Raw genomic sequence first — 18,545 nt, forward strand, 5'->3', positions numbered from 1 at the left:
GGCTGTGCCATGACCAAAACAAACAATGTGCCAGGTGTACTCTGAGCTTTTAATTAAGAGAAATTTTACCTTTTGGACAGATTTTAATGGGGTATTTTGCTGTTTGTAAGCCATTGAAACCACGGTTTAAGCCATTCGTGGGGGAAAAGCCCTTAATTATGTAGAATATAGATCATGAGGGAAGCAAAACCGAAAAGCAACCCCAAATCCTAGAGTCTCATGTCAATTTGTAAAATTTCTAGTCGTGCCCTAATGTCACCTCAAGCCCCTGGGACTAATGGATTCTGTGAATGGTTTAAGTGATTTGGCAAATAAAAGCCAGATTTGGGGGACCGAAGAAAATGCTGAGTAAAGAGCAACATTCTCAGAGAAATCAGCTGTAGTGGTGAGTTGGAGGCCAGGTGAGTAGTTGTGAGGCAGCGAGCTGAAAACGTGAATCGCAAATCATTCCATGGATAATGGCGGCCATGAGCCTTCGTCACTTTTCACTCTAGATCCATGAAACTGAATGAACAGTCCTTCTAATAGAAACTTAATGTACTTTTCTCTAAATCAGATTTTGCTCACCTGCCTGTGCCTGTATCACCCCACCCTGCCTCTTCCTCATAGCTCTACGCCCCAGCAGCCAAGTGGCCGAAGGGACCTGACCTTGGCCCCAGGGGATAAAGCCAGGTGTGGCAGGGAGCTTAGGCAAAAATGGCCCCTCCGAGGGCTTCCCTGGTGGTGCAGTGGTTGAGAGTCCGCCTGCCGATGCAGGGGACGCGGGGTTCATGCCCCGGTCCGGGAAGATCCCACATGCCGCGGAGCGGCTGGGCCCGTGAGCCATGGCCGCTGAGCTTGCGCGTCTGGAGCCTGTGCTCCACAACGGGAGAGGCCACAACAGTGAGAGGCCCGTGTACCGCAAAAAAAAAAAAAAAAAAAAAGGCCCCTCTGAGAGAATGCTGAGCATTAGGTTATGTTAAGCAAACAAATAAATTAATTAAAACGCCCCCTCGAATAACAGCATGACTTACTGGTAAATAAGCCTTGAGGAGTAGTTTAAATTTTTTAATAGATTTTTTGTTTGTTTGTTTTTGAGAGTAGAGTTGGGGACAATATGGCAGCTAAGGGGCAATTAGCCTTATTCAACACACAATGAAATTTCCACTAAATTCTACTTTTACAACCCTCTTTTTCCCCTAGGCAACCCCACCCCCACCCCCAGCTCACCAAAACACCATCCTACACATTCTCTCTCCTCAATGGTCTCTTTGTCCACTTTCATCTCTCTAACTCATTTATATAGATTTAAAAATAAATTTATTTTTTCCCATACTTCAAACAACATTACAAAGATTTGGTTCCCATATAAGCATGTATCATTCTTTCTTAGAGAGGAAAAGAGGACCAAAGGGGCAGAAAACCTCTACTTTGATAATTTTTCACTGTTACTCAGCCTTTTCCCCTTTTGACTTAAAACTAGCTTGAATTTTTCCCACTACTTACAATCCAAGCTTTTGATTCAGCTTCCTTCCATTGGCTGGGTCTACAGAGTCAAACTCTAGCAGAGAGCTTGATTGTTAACTCATGACTTTGAACCCCTGAGTGATGCCGCAGCTCACAGAATTTTTTAAAGCAATGACTGCACATCCCTAATTTATTGAAAATGACTGAGATATTATTGGATGCCAGAGAATTATTTTTTCCCTAAGACATTTAGTGTATTTTGTAAGAAATAGCAAGGTATAAATGACATTATCCACCACTGACCTATTTTAAGGCATCTAAGTAGCAGCTTAGACCTGGAAGTACAGTCTGGGATTGCAAGGACATGCAAACAAGTGGTGTTAATTGAGATAAAATGCTGATGTCAAGGGGTGGTGGTGTGATGAACTGGAAGATTGGAATTGACATATTTACACTAATATATATAAAATGGATAACTAATAAGAGCCTGCTGAATAAAAAATAAATAAAATAAAATTCAAAAAAACAAAAAACTCTATAGCTTGAGTTAGAATGTATTAAATCTCTAGAAAATAGTATATGTATATAATATAAATATATGTTTATATAATATATTAAATAAATTATATATAAATTAGGTAATTTATATATATGCATATGTATACACATATGAACACATATGCTAAAAGTAACTTGGCAGTACAAAAGATATGAGATGTATGAAGAAAATATGAAGAATATTCTTATAGAAAATATTTATTTGAATTTAATGTCCTGGCCTAAATTCTACCCAGAGTAGAGAGTTTAGGGGGAAAAATTTCAAGATTTTAAACACCTAATTAATATCTTTAAAGACCAACAGTTATTTAACACTTCAGATATGAAGACCCTTCCCTCCCTTGGCTCAGTTGGTTAATTCTTTAGTCATTTACAAGATACAAAATAGGCCAAACGTACCTGGCTACTGATGGGCTTACCCAGCTCAAGGTGAAACTGAAGCACCATTTCAGAAACTCTTGTCAGGCTCTGCTTGGCTTCTGACTTGCCCTTGGTGCCCTCGTCTATGAGGAAAGGACTCCTGTGTCGCTTAGCTGAAACTGACATCCGCAGATTCCAGTCATATCGCTGGTCAATTGGAGGGAAGGAACCTGAGGACAAAATGGTTCCGTAGGAACATGTTTGCTCAGGGTCATAACCAAAAATCTTTTCTGACATATTTCCATGTTTTTGACCTATTTCTGGCATTGGGATCTCTGGCCCTCATTAGATTTCATTTTGGCAATTGCCTCTAGTCTCTGAATGTTCTATATTTGTCTCACTCTTGGAGTCAGATATTATGAAAATATTGTTATTTTAAATATGTACTGGTTCACATATAATAAGTTTATTTGTAAATACTATAGAAACAGAGAAGGAAATTGAAGGTAATACTATGTACCTTTTATTATACCAAAAAATATAGGGTGAAAATTGAAAACAGAGTTGGTCCGTGAAGGCACCATTAAAGAAGAGCTATGTTCATGCATGTTTTCACTTAAAATAGGCTCAATGACTCACTGTGTTTGTGTCTTACATTTAAATTGAGATTGACTTCAATATACTTAAAAAAGAATTTGGAATCACTGTTACAAATTTCTAGTAAGTCATTTATTATTCTGATGTAAATGATATCAATAACATTTCATGGTTTACTCCAGAAAATGTTCCTGAGAAAAAGTTTAATATTAATAAAGTGATTAACTTATTTTTGCAGTGAGTGGGCTTAGACAGCTATTCTATTATCATATTTGTTGCAGTCTAGGTACTAATATTTGTGGGAGGTTGTGTTTCAAATTGTTATTAATGATGCTCATTAATTTATACCAAATTATTCATCTTTGGGCTTGCTGAAGTAGCCAAGTATTTTTTTCTTTTCCTTTTCTTTTCCCCTGGAAAATTCATGTAGAAAAGCATCAAAGCAAAATTAAGTTGCCATAAAGTAATAAAACAATCTTTCATGCTGCTTGGTCATTGCAGTGAAATCATAGGGGCAAGAAATTGAAGTAGGAGTCTAGACATAGCTTTTATTACCAAGGAAAATGAGCAGAATTCAAGGTTTTTACCTTGTCATGGTCAAAACATAGAGGAGTTCATGGGAAAATTGTTTTTGTAGAAGCGCATGACTTTGACACTTCCACTGAAAAAGAACAGAAAGGAGGGCATTTATGGCTTGCATTTACTGAGTGCTCAGTAAGTAAGCAGTTGATTGATTGGTTAGTTGGTGGAAACTTTATGCAATGATTATTCCTTTAAAGCACATTGCTATGAAATCAATCTGGTCATTTTTATGCCTCAAATTGTGTCTCCACGTACATCAGGATGTGGACTGCATCTCTATTCCTATAAAATAAAATGGAAGTTATTCTTTTTCCCAAAAAAGGAATATATCGAATTACTATGCTGTTTGTATTTGCGGTTTGATGCACCCTTATATAGTAACAGCATAGGAAAGATATGCTGAAACTATAGCGTGTAAACTATTGGTATGAAAGCCACATAGGTAATAATATAATAATGTCAAGTCTCAAAAAAGGAATTTGGAGTTGCCTGACTTAAGGCTAGAATTATGTATTAATAATGTCTTTATGTGTTTGGTATATCCATTGTCTCAAATGGCCAATGCCATTTTCATAAAGTGAAAGTAAAATTGTGCTAAGGAATTGGTGTGTTTGGAGTATATAAATCCTCAAATTATAACATTTAAGTTCAAGTGTAGGTCTGAAATATTCCAGGGAGTTTTATCTATGTGTCATAAATAGTCTAGGGAGTTTTATTTATGTGTCATAAATCTGTTGACTAAGATCTAGCTCTGTTGACTAAGAGCTAGTTGTGCTGGTTGTTTGCAAAGTCTCCCCCTGAACAAAATACAGAGGAACAGACTTAAATATTGCGGTAACTGGGTCAGTCCTCGGCTTACCCCATCTATAGAAACCTAGCCTTAATACAGAACTCCTTTAACTGCTTTGCTGGGCTACCACAATGCTAAACTTGAGGAAAGTCACTAAAAACTATGTGTGTCTTTATAGGCCTCTTGCAATAAGGATGCTGTGTTTTATTTTGGGCTACACATTTGTGCTTACTACACATACTTCCTGCTTTGTTCTTAATTGACCAATGTCAAATGTCAGATGTTTAAGAATCACATAAAAGAGAATTTAATAGATTAGCCTTTTTCTGATAGCTAGCAGTGGTGAGAATCCCTTAGTGTTGGATGAATTCAAAAGGAATAACATTTTAGTTACACTTTGAAGCTTCCGAAGTCCCAAACACGTTTTCTATGTTATAGAATAAGATTATACTAAACTACTACAGCTAGCTGTTTAACATTTTTTGAACACTTAACATAGCCCAGTGCTGTGCAAAGGACTTTAAAGGAAATTCCATATTTAATCCTGTCAGCATCCATATGAGGTAGGTTCTTCTTCTTACTATTACTATTATTATTATTCTCATTTTTCACATAAAGACACAGAACTTAGAAAAGTTAAGGAATTAGCTCATGGTGATACCTATGACTAGGAATCCATTTATAGACAGGAATTAGGATTTTTAAAATAAATGTTACTTGGAATATCATTTGTAAAACATTTTTGAAAGAAAAATATTAGTTAGCAACTAAATTACAATGAGCTGGACAATTTAGAACATGGTCTTTATGGGTTTCACCCATGTCTTCTCAGGCCCAGGTTCAGCTTGTGTGGTAAAACAAATGAAATCTGGGCCCCCAAATCCTCCCTTACGGGATGTCCCTTGCTTACAAGGGGCAGCCATCCTCTTGGCTGTCTGCTGGTGACCTTCTTTTCCATGGCTTCCTGTGCTCAATGTGGGTTCCGGGGGCTCTGCTGATATGAGGCCTCTTGGCCTTAGACAATTCAGTTTGAGGTGTCCGTCTCTGCCCCTCGCTGGAGCTGCCCCAGTGGTGATGCAGTGTCCTGATATGATCGTAGCAAATCATGCCACTCGAGGGAACACCACTTTGAGGTGGAGAGAAACTGTCTCTACCCATGTTACACTCATTTCCTAGGTAGTTAAAAAAAAAAAAGTTTACGTCATACAACTCCAGTAAAACCACTCAGCACTTGGCTTTCTCATTCTTCTCATTTCAGCTGCTGTTTTCTATGACCAATGCACGTATCTCTAGTTACGTGGGTCAGAAGAAATTGGGGTTCACTTATTAAGCAGAGATTCATTGAGCTCCTATATTCAGTGCCAGCCTGTGCTTGGCACTAAATACGCAATGAAGGGAAAAACCCAGAATCCCTGCCCTTATAGAGTTTACAGTCCAGTGACCTGAGAAAACCCTCTGATGCACTGAAAATAATCCCTCCTTTCTAACCACCAATGAGTGATCAAGTTTGTGACCTTGACTCTACTTTGGGTATCTTTCCTCCCAATGTTGTGCACTGCTCAGGAGGTGAAGGGGTCGTTGATGTTCCCCAAATACTTTCTCGGAGTGTGGGAACTTAAAGAGGGTCCAGCTCTAGTCTTCTATGAGGTGTTTTGGGCCTCATGCAAATATAATAACTGGTTGATCCTGCAGAGGACTCATGATTGCTGGAACACAGCTGAGTTCACAGAGGGACCACATTTCAGCTCTGGCCTTTGGGCCCTTGTCACTTATATTCTCCATTAGGTCATATATAGCATATATTTTAAATATAACACAACTTTTCACCTAGGATTACAGAAATTTAGAATTGTAAAGGACCTTAGAAATCATTTAGTTATTCATTCAGCATATATTTGTTTAGTACCCACTGGGCTGGCTGCTCTGCTTTTTCATCATCATGCAAAAGAAGAAACCTTTAGTGGTGAGGACTTTCCTCTTCTAGGAACTGGTAGAATTTGGACTGTGCTTCTACTGTTTTCAAAGCATATGCTAAACAGTCACTGAGTGATTTCAAGATCATCCTTTGTGCTAGTCAGGGTTCTCCAGAGAAACAACCAGTAGTTGGGGCCCCCTTACCTGTGATTTTACTTTCCGAGGTTTCAGTTACCTGTGGTCACTCATGGTTTAAAAATATAACATGGAAAATTCCAGAAATAAACAATTCATGAACTTTAAATTGCACTCCTTTCTAAGCAGCGTGATGAAATCTCTCACCATCTCGCTCCATCCCACCTGGGCCATGAATCATCCCTTTGTCCAGTGTGTCCCACCTGTTACTCACTTAGTAGCCATCTTGGTTATCAGAGCAACTGTCTCAGCATCCCAGTGCTTGTGTTCAAGTCACTCTTATTTTACTTAATAATGACCCCAAAGCACAAGAGTAGTGATGCTAGCAATTTGGATATGCCAAATAGAAGCTGTAAAGTGCTTCCTTTAAGTAAAGTTTCTCCGCCTAATAAGGAAAGAGAAAACTGTATGCTGAGGTTGGTAAGATCTGTAAGAATGAATCTCCTTTCCATGCAGTTGTGAAGAAGGAAAAAGAAATTGGTGCTAATTTGCGGAAGCGCTTCAAACAGCAAAAGTTGCAGCTGCAGTAAGTGCTTAGTTAAGTTGGAAAAGACATTAAATAAGACATTTTGTGAGAGGGATGGAGAGAGAGAGAGAGAAAGCACATTCACGTAATTTTTATTATAGTATTTTTGTTATAATTGTTCTGTTTTATTATTAGTTATTGTTCATCTCTTACTGTGCCTAATTGAAAAATTTTATTATAGGTGTTTATGTACAGGAAAAAAACATAGTATCTAGAGGATTTGGTATATCCTAAGTTTCGGGCAACCACTGGGGGTCTTGGAATGAATAAAGGGGGGAAGGACTACTGGGTCTGTCTATATCTATCCATCTATTGAGGGAGAGAAAGAGATTGACTGTAAGGCATTGCCTCACTTGATTTGGAGGCTGAGAAGTCCCACGATCTGCCATCTGCACACCGGAGATGAAGGAAAGCTGATGGCATAGAGAGTCAGTGGTGTAGATTCCAGTCTGGGTCTAAAGGCCTGGGAACCACTATGCTGAGGGCAGGAGAAAATCAATGTCTCAGTTCAGTCAATTAGAGAAAGAGCAAATTCAGCCTTCCTCTGCCTTTTTGTTTTAGTCAGGCCCTTGACCCGCAAAGATGACGCTCACCCACACTGAGGAGAGATATCTGCTTTACTCAGTCCGCCAATTCAAATGCTAATCTCTTCCAGAAACACACTCACAGGCACACCCAGAAATAATGTTTAACAAGCTATCTGGGCATCCCTTGGCCCAGTCAAGTTGACACATAACATTAACCATCACACTCCTTTGTCATTCCTATCCACAGACGTTTTAGCTCTGGAATCTTCTTTTGCAAGTTGTATGTTTATGTACTCTCTAGCTTCCCTTCAATAGCCACCATAGGGCAGTAAGGAAAAGCTTATGAAATTGCTGATACGTGATCAATAGTTAATTATTTTGACCTAACAAAAGACAGTTTCATATGGTTTAGCCAAAGCCATTCCCTGCTGCCATATACAAATGCTCTTACTTGAGATCAAAGCTAATATTATTTCTCTCTTACTCATCCTTTCTATGTGTATACACACACACACACACACACACACACACATATATATACACACATACACACATATAATTATTTCTCCAGGACATGTAGCTGGTAAGAAGACCAGGGCCCAAATTTGTATTGACCAAGTTTAAGGGTTGTATAGGCTGGATATTCTCCATTGGCCCCTCCAGATTCCCTCTAGATCCTTCCCCAGGAAGCTACCCTCCACAGACAGCATCAGCAAGGCTCCCTTGGCCCCTGACTTCCTGCAGGACACCAGAGCTTGGGGGAGAGAACTTTAGGCCATTAATTCCCTGGCTGCTTCCCTGTGAGACCCTGGCCTGGAAGTACCTGTGTGCCTCTACCTGTGGCCGTGACTCTTGCTCTGTGCCCTCTCCCACGGCTGTGCCTTTTGCCTGGATCTGTAATTGGCTCCCTCCTGGGCTAGGGGTGGTAAGAGCTTCCATTCATCAGCCCTGGGGAGCTTCACTACCTGGTGTTGTTTTCCCTTAACTCTACCCTTGCATTGGTTATCAGCTCCTTCTTTGATAGTCTCTCTCTCTCTCTTTTAAATTTTAAATTTTATATTGAAGTATAGTTGATTCACAATGTTGTGTTAGTTTCAAGTGAAAAGCAAAGTGATTTAGTTATACATATTCGTATATCTATTCTTTTTCAGATTCTTTTCCCATATAGGTTATTATAGAGTATTGAGTAGAGTTCCCTGTGCTATACAGTAGGTCCTTGTTGATTGTCTATTTTGGTTAGTTAGTCTCTTGTAGTCTCTTCACTTATCCCTTTGACTCTGTCATGTCATCCATACTTTGATAGAGTTATTTCCTGGCTATGACTTTAGTTTGGGCCTATATTAATTGTTCTATTTATATTTGCTGTGCATGGAAGTTCTGGGGGTATCTTTGAAGGCTTAGGAGCAAGACTTGTAGATGTCCTCAGGCAGGAAGAACAATTAATGCATTCATAAATACTTATCTATACTTCTAATCTCAAAACCAGTTGTTAATTATTAATTAAGGGATTTTATCTTCACTGCAAGGTTTGAAGTAAGAAAATACTGGCTAAGTTCAGCTTCCTAATATGAAATGCAAGACAATATGTAAACATTTGTGAAATATAATTATACTTTCACTATTACTTTCCTATTAATTATTAGCCACAGGGCAAAACATTAAATCAAATACAATATAAATTTGGCAGCTAATCTTTGCTAGTACAAGTGTTTTCCGGTGTTTAGTCTTTGCCTATGATGTATATAATTATATGTCACATAGAAGGGAAAGAATAAATAATGAAATAAAATATTTTTAATACATTGGAATGCTCATTTTGTTCTCCAACTGCACGTTAGCTTAACCCCTCAAAACTAGTTCATTGCTAGAACAGATATTTACTGCACACTTGTATCAACATTATGTTCCGTAATGTGGGAAGTTCAGAAGATTCCTGGAGAATCACATCCTGTATTCTAGAAGACTCCTTGACAATGTCACAAGCCCATTAAGTATTGATTGGTAAGAATCAAAATGAAAACCCAGGTTTAATCTTCCTTTACAGAAAACTGCGCCAGTCAGCAGGTACTCAGGACCTGGCCAACCAGATATTAGAAAGTACAAAAAGAGCAATCTTCATGCATCCCTAACAAATTGTTCATTTTTATTCTGAGTGAGCAGTCAAGTTATGGCTTCAGGACTCTTTAAAATAAGCCAAGAGTAGTCAATAAATAAAAGCACATATGACACTTCATTTTGAGACCTCATAGTGTGGGGCAGGAAAACCAAAAGACACATGCTGGGCCCTCCATATTTAATTACTTTCTGAAAATAGTTAATAAGTACATGTTAATGAATTACAAGGCCATTTAGAAGACTAAATAGAACCTCATCTCCCAAATTCCTTCCAAAAACAGAAGCTGGTTTTGGCATTGTTGATAGGAGATTTCTAGGCTCCTCTATGTGTTTGGGGGCCAAGGGAGAAGGGGAATGGAATATTAAAATAAGTGGATTGGACTGGTCTATTGAGAGGGCCTTGATGGATTTGCCCAATGAAGGATACAGGGAATGGTGACTAACGACAAATCTTTCAGTCTGTTAAATAAGAACCTAGGGTACTTAAAGTTTCCACTATTATTTATTAAAGCTCCATAAAATGCAGTTGCAGTTTTTTTTTAAACATCTTTATTGGAGTATAATTGCTTTACAATGGTGTTGTATAACAAAGTGAATCAGCTATACGTATACATATATCCCCATATCCCCTCCCTCTTGTGTCTCCTTCCCCACCCTCCCTATCCCACCCCTCAGTTACAGTTTTTAAAGATATTAATGGAGCTTATTTTTAATTTTTTGCTGTAATCAAGGGAAATGGGAATAATTTTAGATGTCAGGGGACATCTAATTAGAGTTGTGGGGTTTTTTTGTTTGATATTTGTTTTAGAATAGTTGAAAGTAGCCTACAAACCTGGAATGATATAATGGAAAATCTTATATATGTATCACGAAAGGTAAAAATTACTTTAATCAATATTCAATTTTCTTAATCACAGTTTCAGGGGCTGATGTGGATATTTGACATATTCTTGGTAATTCCTATATTGGGATTCCTTCAACTACATGTTATAGGCTCCTCCACTTGAACTAAACCGGAAAAAGATGTCGTAAAATCATGTATTCTTTTGACATATTTGCTGACTACTTCCTCAAAACTGTTGAGCTACTACCTTGGTGTAGTATGTCTAGGTTTTTCGAAGTCACTGCTTGGGCTTCAAACTGGTGCTGTGCTTCCTGGTAGCAAGGGTAAAAGGGAAGTCAGAGGAAATTACACTCTTCTCATATTACACAAAAGAAGGCTACAAATTAGCTCTTTTGGAGAGAAAAAATTTTCCCTAGTAATAAATTCTAAAACATGTCTATTTAGTGAAAAAAAAAGAGCATACTTTCTTACTGCAAGTGTAAAGGTTTATATAAATGCTTAAACTCTTTTGAAGTTGTGATTCTCAGGAAAGAAATTACCTTAATGACTCTTCATTTGTCACCTCCAGAAATAAGCAATTTGAATATTTCCTTTATTATGATGTATTAGAACTTCATTAATAAGGAAGCCTTACAAATAGGCTATCATTTTTTGAGAAAGATCACATGTGGTAAATAATGAGATATGGGAATACATCGAACAGCTTGACTTCTTCGGACTCTTACTTAAGAGTGTGAAGTGTTTTAAATTATACTGTGTTAGTATTGATGAAATGTGCACAAGGGGAAAAATAATTTAAAGGCTTTGTTCCATTTGGGGAGCTGGATAAATTGTACAATTTAAAAATAAAGCTCTGTGACCTGGCAGGAAGGAAACAACAACTCTCATATGCTGTTGGAAAGAGTGAAATTGGGGCAACCTTTTTAGAAGGCAACTGAGTAATGTTGATCAAATTTACAATGCATTTACCCATTGACCCGGCAATTACACATATGGATTAGAATTCACCCCTAGATAAACTTGTAAAAGTACATCAAAATAGATGTATAAGAGCGTTCATTGTAGTATTTTTGAAATAACAGAAGAAAAACATTACAAAAATAATCTAAATACACAACAATAAGGGAATGGTTAAATGAAATGTATATTCATTTAATGGAACACTCCAAGTTATTAAGAAGTATAAAGGGGCTTCCCTGGTGGTGCAGTGGTTGAGAATCTGCCTGCCAATGCAGGGGACATGGGTTAGAGCCCTGGTCTGGGAAGATCCCACATTCTGCGGCACAACTAGGCCTATGAGCCACAACTACTGAGCCTGCGAGTCTGGAGCTTGTGCTCCGCAACAAGAGAGGCCGCGACAGTGAGAGGCCCGTGCACCACGATGAAGAGTGGCCCCCGCTCGCCACAACTAGAGAAAGTCCTCACAGAAACGAAGACCCAAAACAGCCAAAAATAAATAAATAAATTTAATTTAATTTAATTTAAAAAAAAAGAAGTATAAGGTAATTCTGTATATGCTAATATGGAAAGGACTCCAGGATGGATTAGTAGGTAAATAAGCCAGACATAGTTCATTATGTCTTTTTTGGATAATTAAAAAAACCCAGAAATATCTGCATATGTAGGTTTATATAGATATATTGATATTTATATTAATTTATATATTGAAGAATCATATGTATCTTATCCATTGCTGCTTATCTAGACTTCAAAATTGAATGTGTAAACATTGGGAGAAGTCCTAGAAGGGCGTGGATTGCCTGATGCATTTTCTTTTCATTTGATAGCTTTCTGTACACTTTGATTTTTCTAACCTTGTACATACACCTATTTTTTAAAAGTATCAATATGAGTGTTCAGAAATAAGTCATTATTGTTGGTGTTTACTTTTACACACTTCAAAAACCCACTAAATAATATTTTACAAAATAATGAAGCACTCTGCTTGAGGTTACCAAGGTCATGAAGCATGACAAACTCTAGCACATGAAGGACTGTATTGTCAGGAAATCAACTCAAGTTATCTATATAAAATTCTCATCACAAACAGAAGTCAACTCCTGCAGCCACCATCCCCTAATCGAGAGAGCATCTCCTAGCTGTATGAAAGAAAGACCCTCTTGGTGTGGGACAGAAGGAGACATCATATCTACTTCCCTTTCTGAGAAAAAAATTTGAAATCAGTTATTATAATCGTTTTTCTAGTCTGTGGTAAGATAACATACTACAAAGCAAATGCCCCTCTAAACATGCCTTCATGCTTGAGGGATTGAACCTTGACTCAGAATGGGGAGAAAATTTGCAGCCTATTTCCCTTGGACCCAGTAGTTTAACACGGCAGACTCTGTTATGAAAGCCATTCCAAAAGGAAACAATAGAATGACTGATTTTTGCTCTGTTGAATCTTTTCAGAATTGCAACTTCTGGTGAGCCCCTCAGTGTGTCTGGATCAGAGCATACAATTAAAGCTGAGTACTTCAAGTCACCTTTTAAAAACAGTGAAGTCATATATGTGGAAACGAGGGGACTGGAGACGTGAACAGCTGTAAGCGAATCATCTTGAATTGTTAGGTCAAGCATGCATTTTAAGAGATAACTAATAAGAGAAAAGCACCAAACACATCTGGGGGTTTTACATGTTTGAATTATTAGGTTCTGTTATATAAGTTTTCGGCTATCTCTTCTTAATACATCATGCCACCATCAATTTTCTGCTACACTAATTCAAATCTCTCTTGCCATAGAATAAACATTTGGGTAAATAGAACTCTTATCCAGGAAGCTACATTAATGGAAATTAAATTTAAAACCTTGGCCATGTGAAACTAAAATTTTAACTTCCATTTTATACTCAAATAACATGCCTTAGTCTACGAGTATGGCTGAATGATTTTTTTCTATTATTATTTTTTTATGGCTCTGAGAAAGCAACTGTAGGGTACCAAGTTATTCAAGTTACCTTCAGGGAAAGGGTTTTGTCATGTAGACAAATTATAGTGAAAAAATTAAGAGATTTTAATTATCTTATCCAAGACACAAAATAGTTTGCCCCATGTAATTTTATAATTATTAGGTAGTATTCCACAGTTAATAGTTTTTATTGAAGAATCGTATGCATTTCTGCTTACCTAGACTTCAAAAGATGAAACAGCACACTCTTTTCATTGATCGAACTTAGATATTTGAAATATAGAAATCTGATGCAGAAAAGAAAATAGTTATACATTTTGGTATCATTTATGATGAAAGTATGTTTATCACAAAATATTTAGCTAGTGTTATTTTCCCTTTTTTAGACCGAAGTGTTTCCTAATACTTCATCCCTTAAATTAACCCTTAATTATCTGTGGTGCAGGTTATTAGGTAGAATCAAATGAGTGGGGAAAGTATTTTGGCATATTTTTGGTGACCTGCCTGTCCACTATTGAGAAACAGTATTTTTTCTTGTGGAGGATAAGATAGAGCGAAGGTAGGAGAGGGCAGAACCAGAAAATTTCAGGGGTATCCTAAACTTTTATATGTATCACTTCTGTTGGGATGGTACCAGATGTGACTAATTTAAATTTTTTAGATCTTTAAGCCTCATTTTAGGTACAATTTTAGACATCGTTTAAGGCAACCCATACACTGAAAGCTGGGGCCCAGTGAAAGAGAGATGGGGTGTGCAAAGCTCTGAGGCAATTTATAAATTACATACCCCAAATTATGGAGCTTTAATTATATTTTTAATTTTTTAGGAATCAAACCACAGTCCTAGCTCCACAAGAAACACTCTTGAGAGCCAAAGATTTATCTGTAATTCTTAAAGCGTATGTGCTGGTGACATCCTTAACTCCTCTGCGTGCATTCATTCATTCGACTGGCACGGTTTGGAGTCCACCAAAGAAAAAACGCTTCACTGTCAAGGTAAAATTTCCATTGTTGCAGTTATTTCCCACAAAGTATACTGGAGATAAGTAAAGTGAGTTGGGCTGCCTTTCTCTGACCTTTATGATTATCAAGTCCCAAGGAGCAAAGATTGTATCATTTTATTGCTGCAAGCAGAGATTTTCATTTAATAGGTGCAGGTTCAAAAATAAACTGGAAACAGCTTAATTCACTAGGGATCACAAAGGCTACATCTTTTTTTCTCTCTCAATTCATCTTCTTAGTTCAGTTCTTTGACCCATTGTAGAACTAGTTCTCAGCTGTGGTCTGTTTTTCTTGACTTTCCACTCATTCAAGAAAAATGTAGTCAGTGCAACAAAGGAAAATATAATTTTGCCCTTATGCTTTTTGCTTCATTTTTAGGAAGCATAATGCCTATTTCATTTCACCATTCAATACGGAATATTTGCTGAGTAAAAAACAACGCTCTCAAGGGTGCCTGACATAGTAGCCATGACATAAAGCATGATGAGAAAGTTTTCAAGGTAGAACTTAATAATAACCTCCAAAAAGTTTAGTTATAAGAGGTAATTCAGGTTAGCTCATTCAAAAATAAGGTCTAGTGAGAATATACTTGATAAATTTTAAGGAGTTTCTGATTTTACAGAAATAATTTTTCAGAGTGTAGTTAAGGGGAAATGCACACATGCACTCTTTCAGTTTCTTCCCACTTCCTCTAATCTGTTTTCTGTACAATTATTTCTGTAAGATCAAAGATGCCTTCAAAGAACAAATACTACCCGATCCCTCTTATAGAAGGAATCTAAACTAGTCAAACTCACAGAAGCAGAGAATAGAATGGTAGTTACCAGGGGCTGGGGAAAGAGGGAAATAGGGTGGTGTTAGTCTAAGGGTCTAAAGTTTCAGTTATGCTAGATGAATAAATCCTGGAGATCGACTTACAGTATAGCGCCTATAGTTAATAATACTGAGGTTTGCTAAGAGGATAGATTTTATGTTCTTATCACTAAATAAATAAATAAATAGGTTGGGTGGAAACTTTTGAAGGGGATAGATATGTTTATGACTTGATTGTAGTGATGGTTTCATGGGTGTATACTTATCTCTAAACTCATCAAATTGTATGCATTAAATATGTACAGGTTTTTGTATTTTAATCATAAAAAATGGTATTAAAAAAAGAAGGCACAAGTGCCTTTTATAGTTTTGAGAGATTTAAAAGTGACTGTACTTGATACTTTTCAGAATTTTTCTTACATAAACTGCACTTTAAGTTTTGGAAAATCTTCCAACAGTGAAAAAATTTTTAATGGTATGTTTAAAAATTGTCAATTAAAAAACAGGTGAGCATGACAAAAGATGCAGATGTTACATTACTTAGTAAAATAGGTAACTGATATTTTAAGGAAATGGTGTTAATGACTTAGGTCTTAAGGGTCGTTTATTTTAAAGACAATCATCTCATCTCAATTATATCAGTATTAAGTGGTTTTTGTTCATGAAAAAGTGGAATCTAATTTGATTGGTCTTTCATGTTATCTCCTACAAGTCTTCACAGTGGCTGTTTATATTTCCCTAAGAACCTTTAATTATTCCCCAGTTGCCCTTTTCTATTAAGTTGAATTGTATGCAATTGCTGACAATTGGCCATTTTTGACCTACAAAAAATTACAGTTTCATATGGTTCAACCAAATAATTAGAACTCACATATAGAGAGATATGAGTCATAATCCCCTATTCATGTCACATTCATGTATTAGACATGTTGGTTGAGCAGAGACCCAAATCCCTGTCCTTGTAGAACTTGCAACATCTGTGTGTGCAAGTCTCCTCTCTTGTTTTATCTGTTTTATTTAATACGTTTTATTTAATACATTTTATTTCTGTTTCCCACTTAATTATCCTTCCTCTCAAAGGCCATCATTATAATGATTTAATGTGTGTTTTTCTGTTCATATTCTTGTAAAATAAGCATTTTTATTTTGTTATGCATGCAAGTATCTTTAGCATATAAACTGTATTATATTAGATATTTTTTCCTTTTACTTTTACTATATATATATATATATATATATTTGGCCATGCAGCATGTGGGATCTTAGTTCCCTGACCAGGGATCAAACCATGCCCCCCCCCCCCACAGTGGAAGCATGGAGTCTTAACAACTGGACTGCCAAGAAAGTCCCTCTGGCTATTTTTTAAAATGCAGCACTACGTATTTTTAGGAAGAAACCTTCACATTGCTATGTGTATATCTTCTGTTATTTTTTCACTGATTTGCAGTATTAGTGATATGTTTTCCCTTATAGTTTACCTCCCCACTGCTCCAGTGATAGACATCTGGATTGCTCCAGCTCTTGGCTAAAGCAAACAATACTTCAAATGCACAAATCCTTGTATCTGACTCTTTATGAACCTGCATATGATTCTCTGAAGAGTATATACCCAGAACTTGGATGGCTGGGGCATAAGATATAGGTTCATTTGATAGAATTAAATAATGCCAGCTCACCCTCCAAAATGCCTGTATCAGTTTCCATACCCCCACGTAGGCCAACATTTGACCTTTTCCAGCTGTCACAGGTAAAAAGTGTTATCTTGATCTTGCAAATAGCTCCATTTGTCCTCTCTCTGTTAACTTTATCATAGTGTTACTTTTTTGATTAGAAATCTTCAATTCATTAATCAAATTACTTTTTCCATATGGTTCCTCTTTGGGGATTTAGTTTCAGAAATCCTTTCTTATCTCTAAGTCACAAAGGTGTGCTTCTCCATTTTTTTCTATTACTTTATAATTTTTCCTGGACATATAAATATTTAATTCAATGAGAGATCACCTCTGATCCACTTTTTTTCTTTTTTTCTAAATATTCCATTCTGACGGGCTAAAAACTCATCATTTCCTATGAATCTGACATCACTTTTGTTGTGTAAGTTTCCATATGTATATGGAGCTGCCTCTGATGTCTCTGTTTGGTTCCAGTTGGCCCACTCTTTTTTATTATTTTGGCAGTATAAGTATGTCTTCATGCCTGACACGGGAGGTGCCTCTTGTCTACTTTTTGTTTTCAAGATTGTTAACTATGTGGTGGGCGTTTATTTCCTCATAAACATTTTAGAATATCAATTATACTTTAAAAATCCTACTGGATCCACCTCCTACAGTAATGGAAATAAAAACAAAAATAAGCAAACGGGACCTAATGAAACTTAAAAACTTTTGCAAAGCAAAGGAAACTACAAACAAGATGAAAAGACAACCCTCAGAATGGGAGAAAATATTTGCAAATGAATCAGCGGACAAAGGATTAATCTCAAAAATATATAAACAGCTCATGCAGCTCAATATTAAAAAAAAAAAAATCAAAAAATGGGCAGGAGACCTAAATAGACATTTCTCCAAAGAAGGCATACAGATGGCCAAGAGACACATGAAAAGCAGCTCAACATCACTAATTATTAGAGAAATGCAAATCAAAACCACAATGAGGTATCACCTCACACCAGTTAGAGTGGGCATCATCAGAAAATCTATAAACAACAAATACTGGAGAGGGTGTGGAGGAAAGGGAACCCTCTTGCACTGTTGGTGGGAATGTAAATTGATACAGCCACTATGGAGAACAGTATGGAGGTTCCTTAAAACACTAAACATAGAATTACCATACGACCCAGCAATCCCACTATTGGGCATATAGCCAGAGAAAACCATAATTCAAAAAGACACATGCACCCCAATGTTCATTGCAGCACTATTTACAATAGCTAGGTCATGGAAGCAACCTAAATGCCCATCGACAGACGAATGGATAAAGAAGATGTGGTACATATATACAATGGAATATTACTCAGCCATAAAAAAGAATGAAATTGGGTCATCTGTAGAGATGTGGATGGATCTAGAGACTGTCATACAGAGTGAAGTAAGTCACAAAGAGAAAAACAAATATTGTATATTAAAGCACATATGTAGAACCTAGAAAAATGGTACAGATGAACTGGTTTGCAGGGCAGAAATAGAGACACAGATGTAGAGAACAAACGTATGCACACCAAGGGGGGAAAGTGGCGGGGGTGGTGGTGGTGGTGGAATGAATTAGGAGATTGGGATTGATACATATACACTAATATGTATAAAATAGATAACTAACAAGAACCTGCTGTTTAAAAAAATAAATAAAATTCAAAAATTCAAAAAAAAA

At 36.9% G+C, this 18,545-nt stretch overlaps 1 protein-coding gene across 3 annotated transcripts in view; it reads left to right on the plus strand.

Annotated features, from left to right (window-relative positions):
• Positions 1-18,545, plus strand: part of CPED1 (cadherin like and PC-esterase domain containing 1) — a 318,360-nt gene that overhangs the window by 96,825 nt on the left and 202,990 nt on the right. For all 3 annotated transcript variants that reach the window (XM_082631609.1, XM_082631610.1, XM_082631611.1), the window contains exons 5-6: positions 12,867-12,999; positions 14,192-14,360. In XM_082631609.1, the coding sequence (XP_082487735.1) occupies positions 12,867-12,999; positions 14,192-14,360 (302 nt within the window). The remainder of the gene's footprint in view (positions 1-12,866; positions 13,000-14,191; positions 14,361-18,545) is intronic.

Source organism: Mesoplodon mirus, assembly GCF_964341445.2.
Source record: "Mesoplodon mirus genome assembly, chromosome: 9".
Taxonomy (NCBI): domain Eukaryota; kingdom Metazoa; phylum Chordata; class Mammalia; order Artiodactyla; family Ziphiidae; genus Mesoplodon; species Mesoplodon mirus.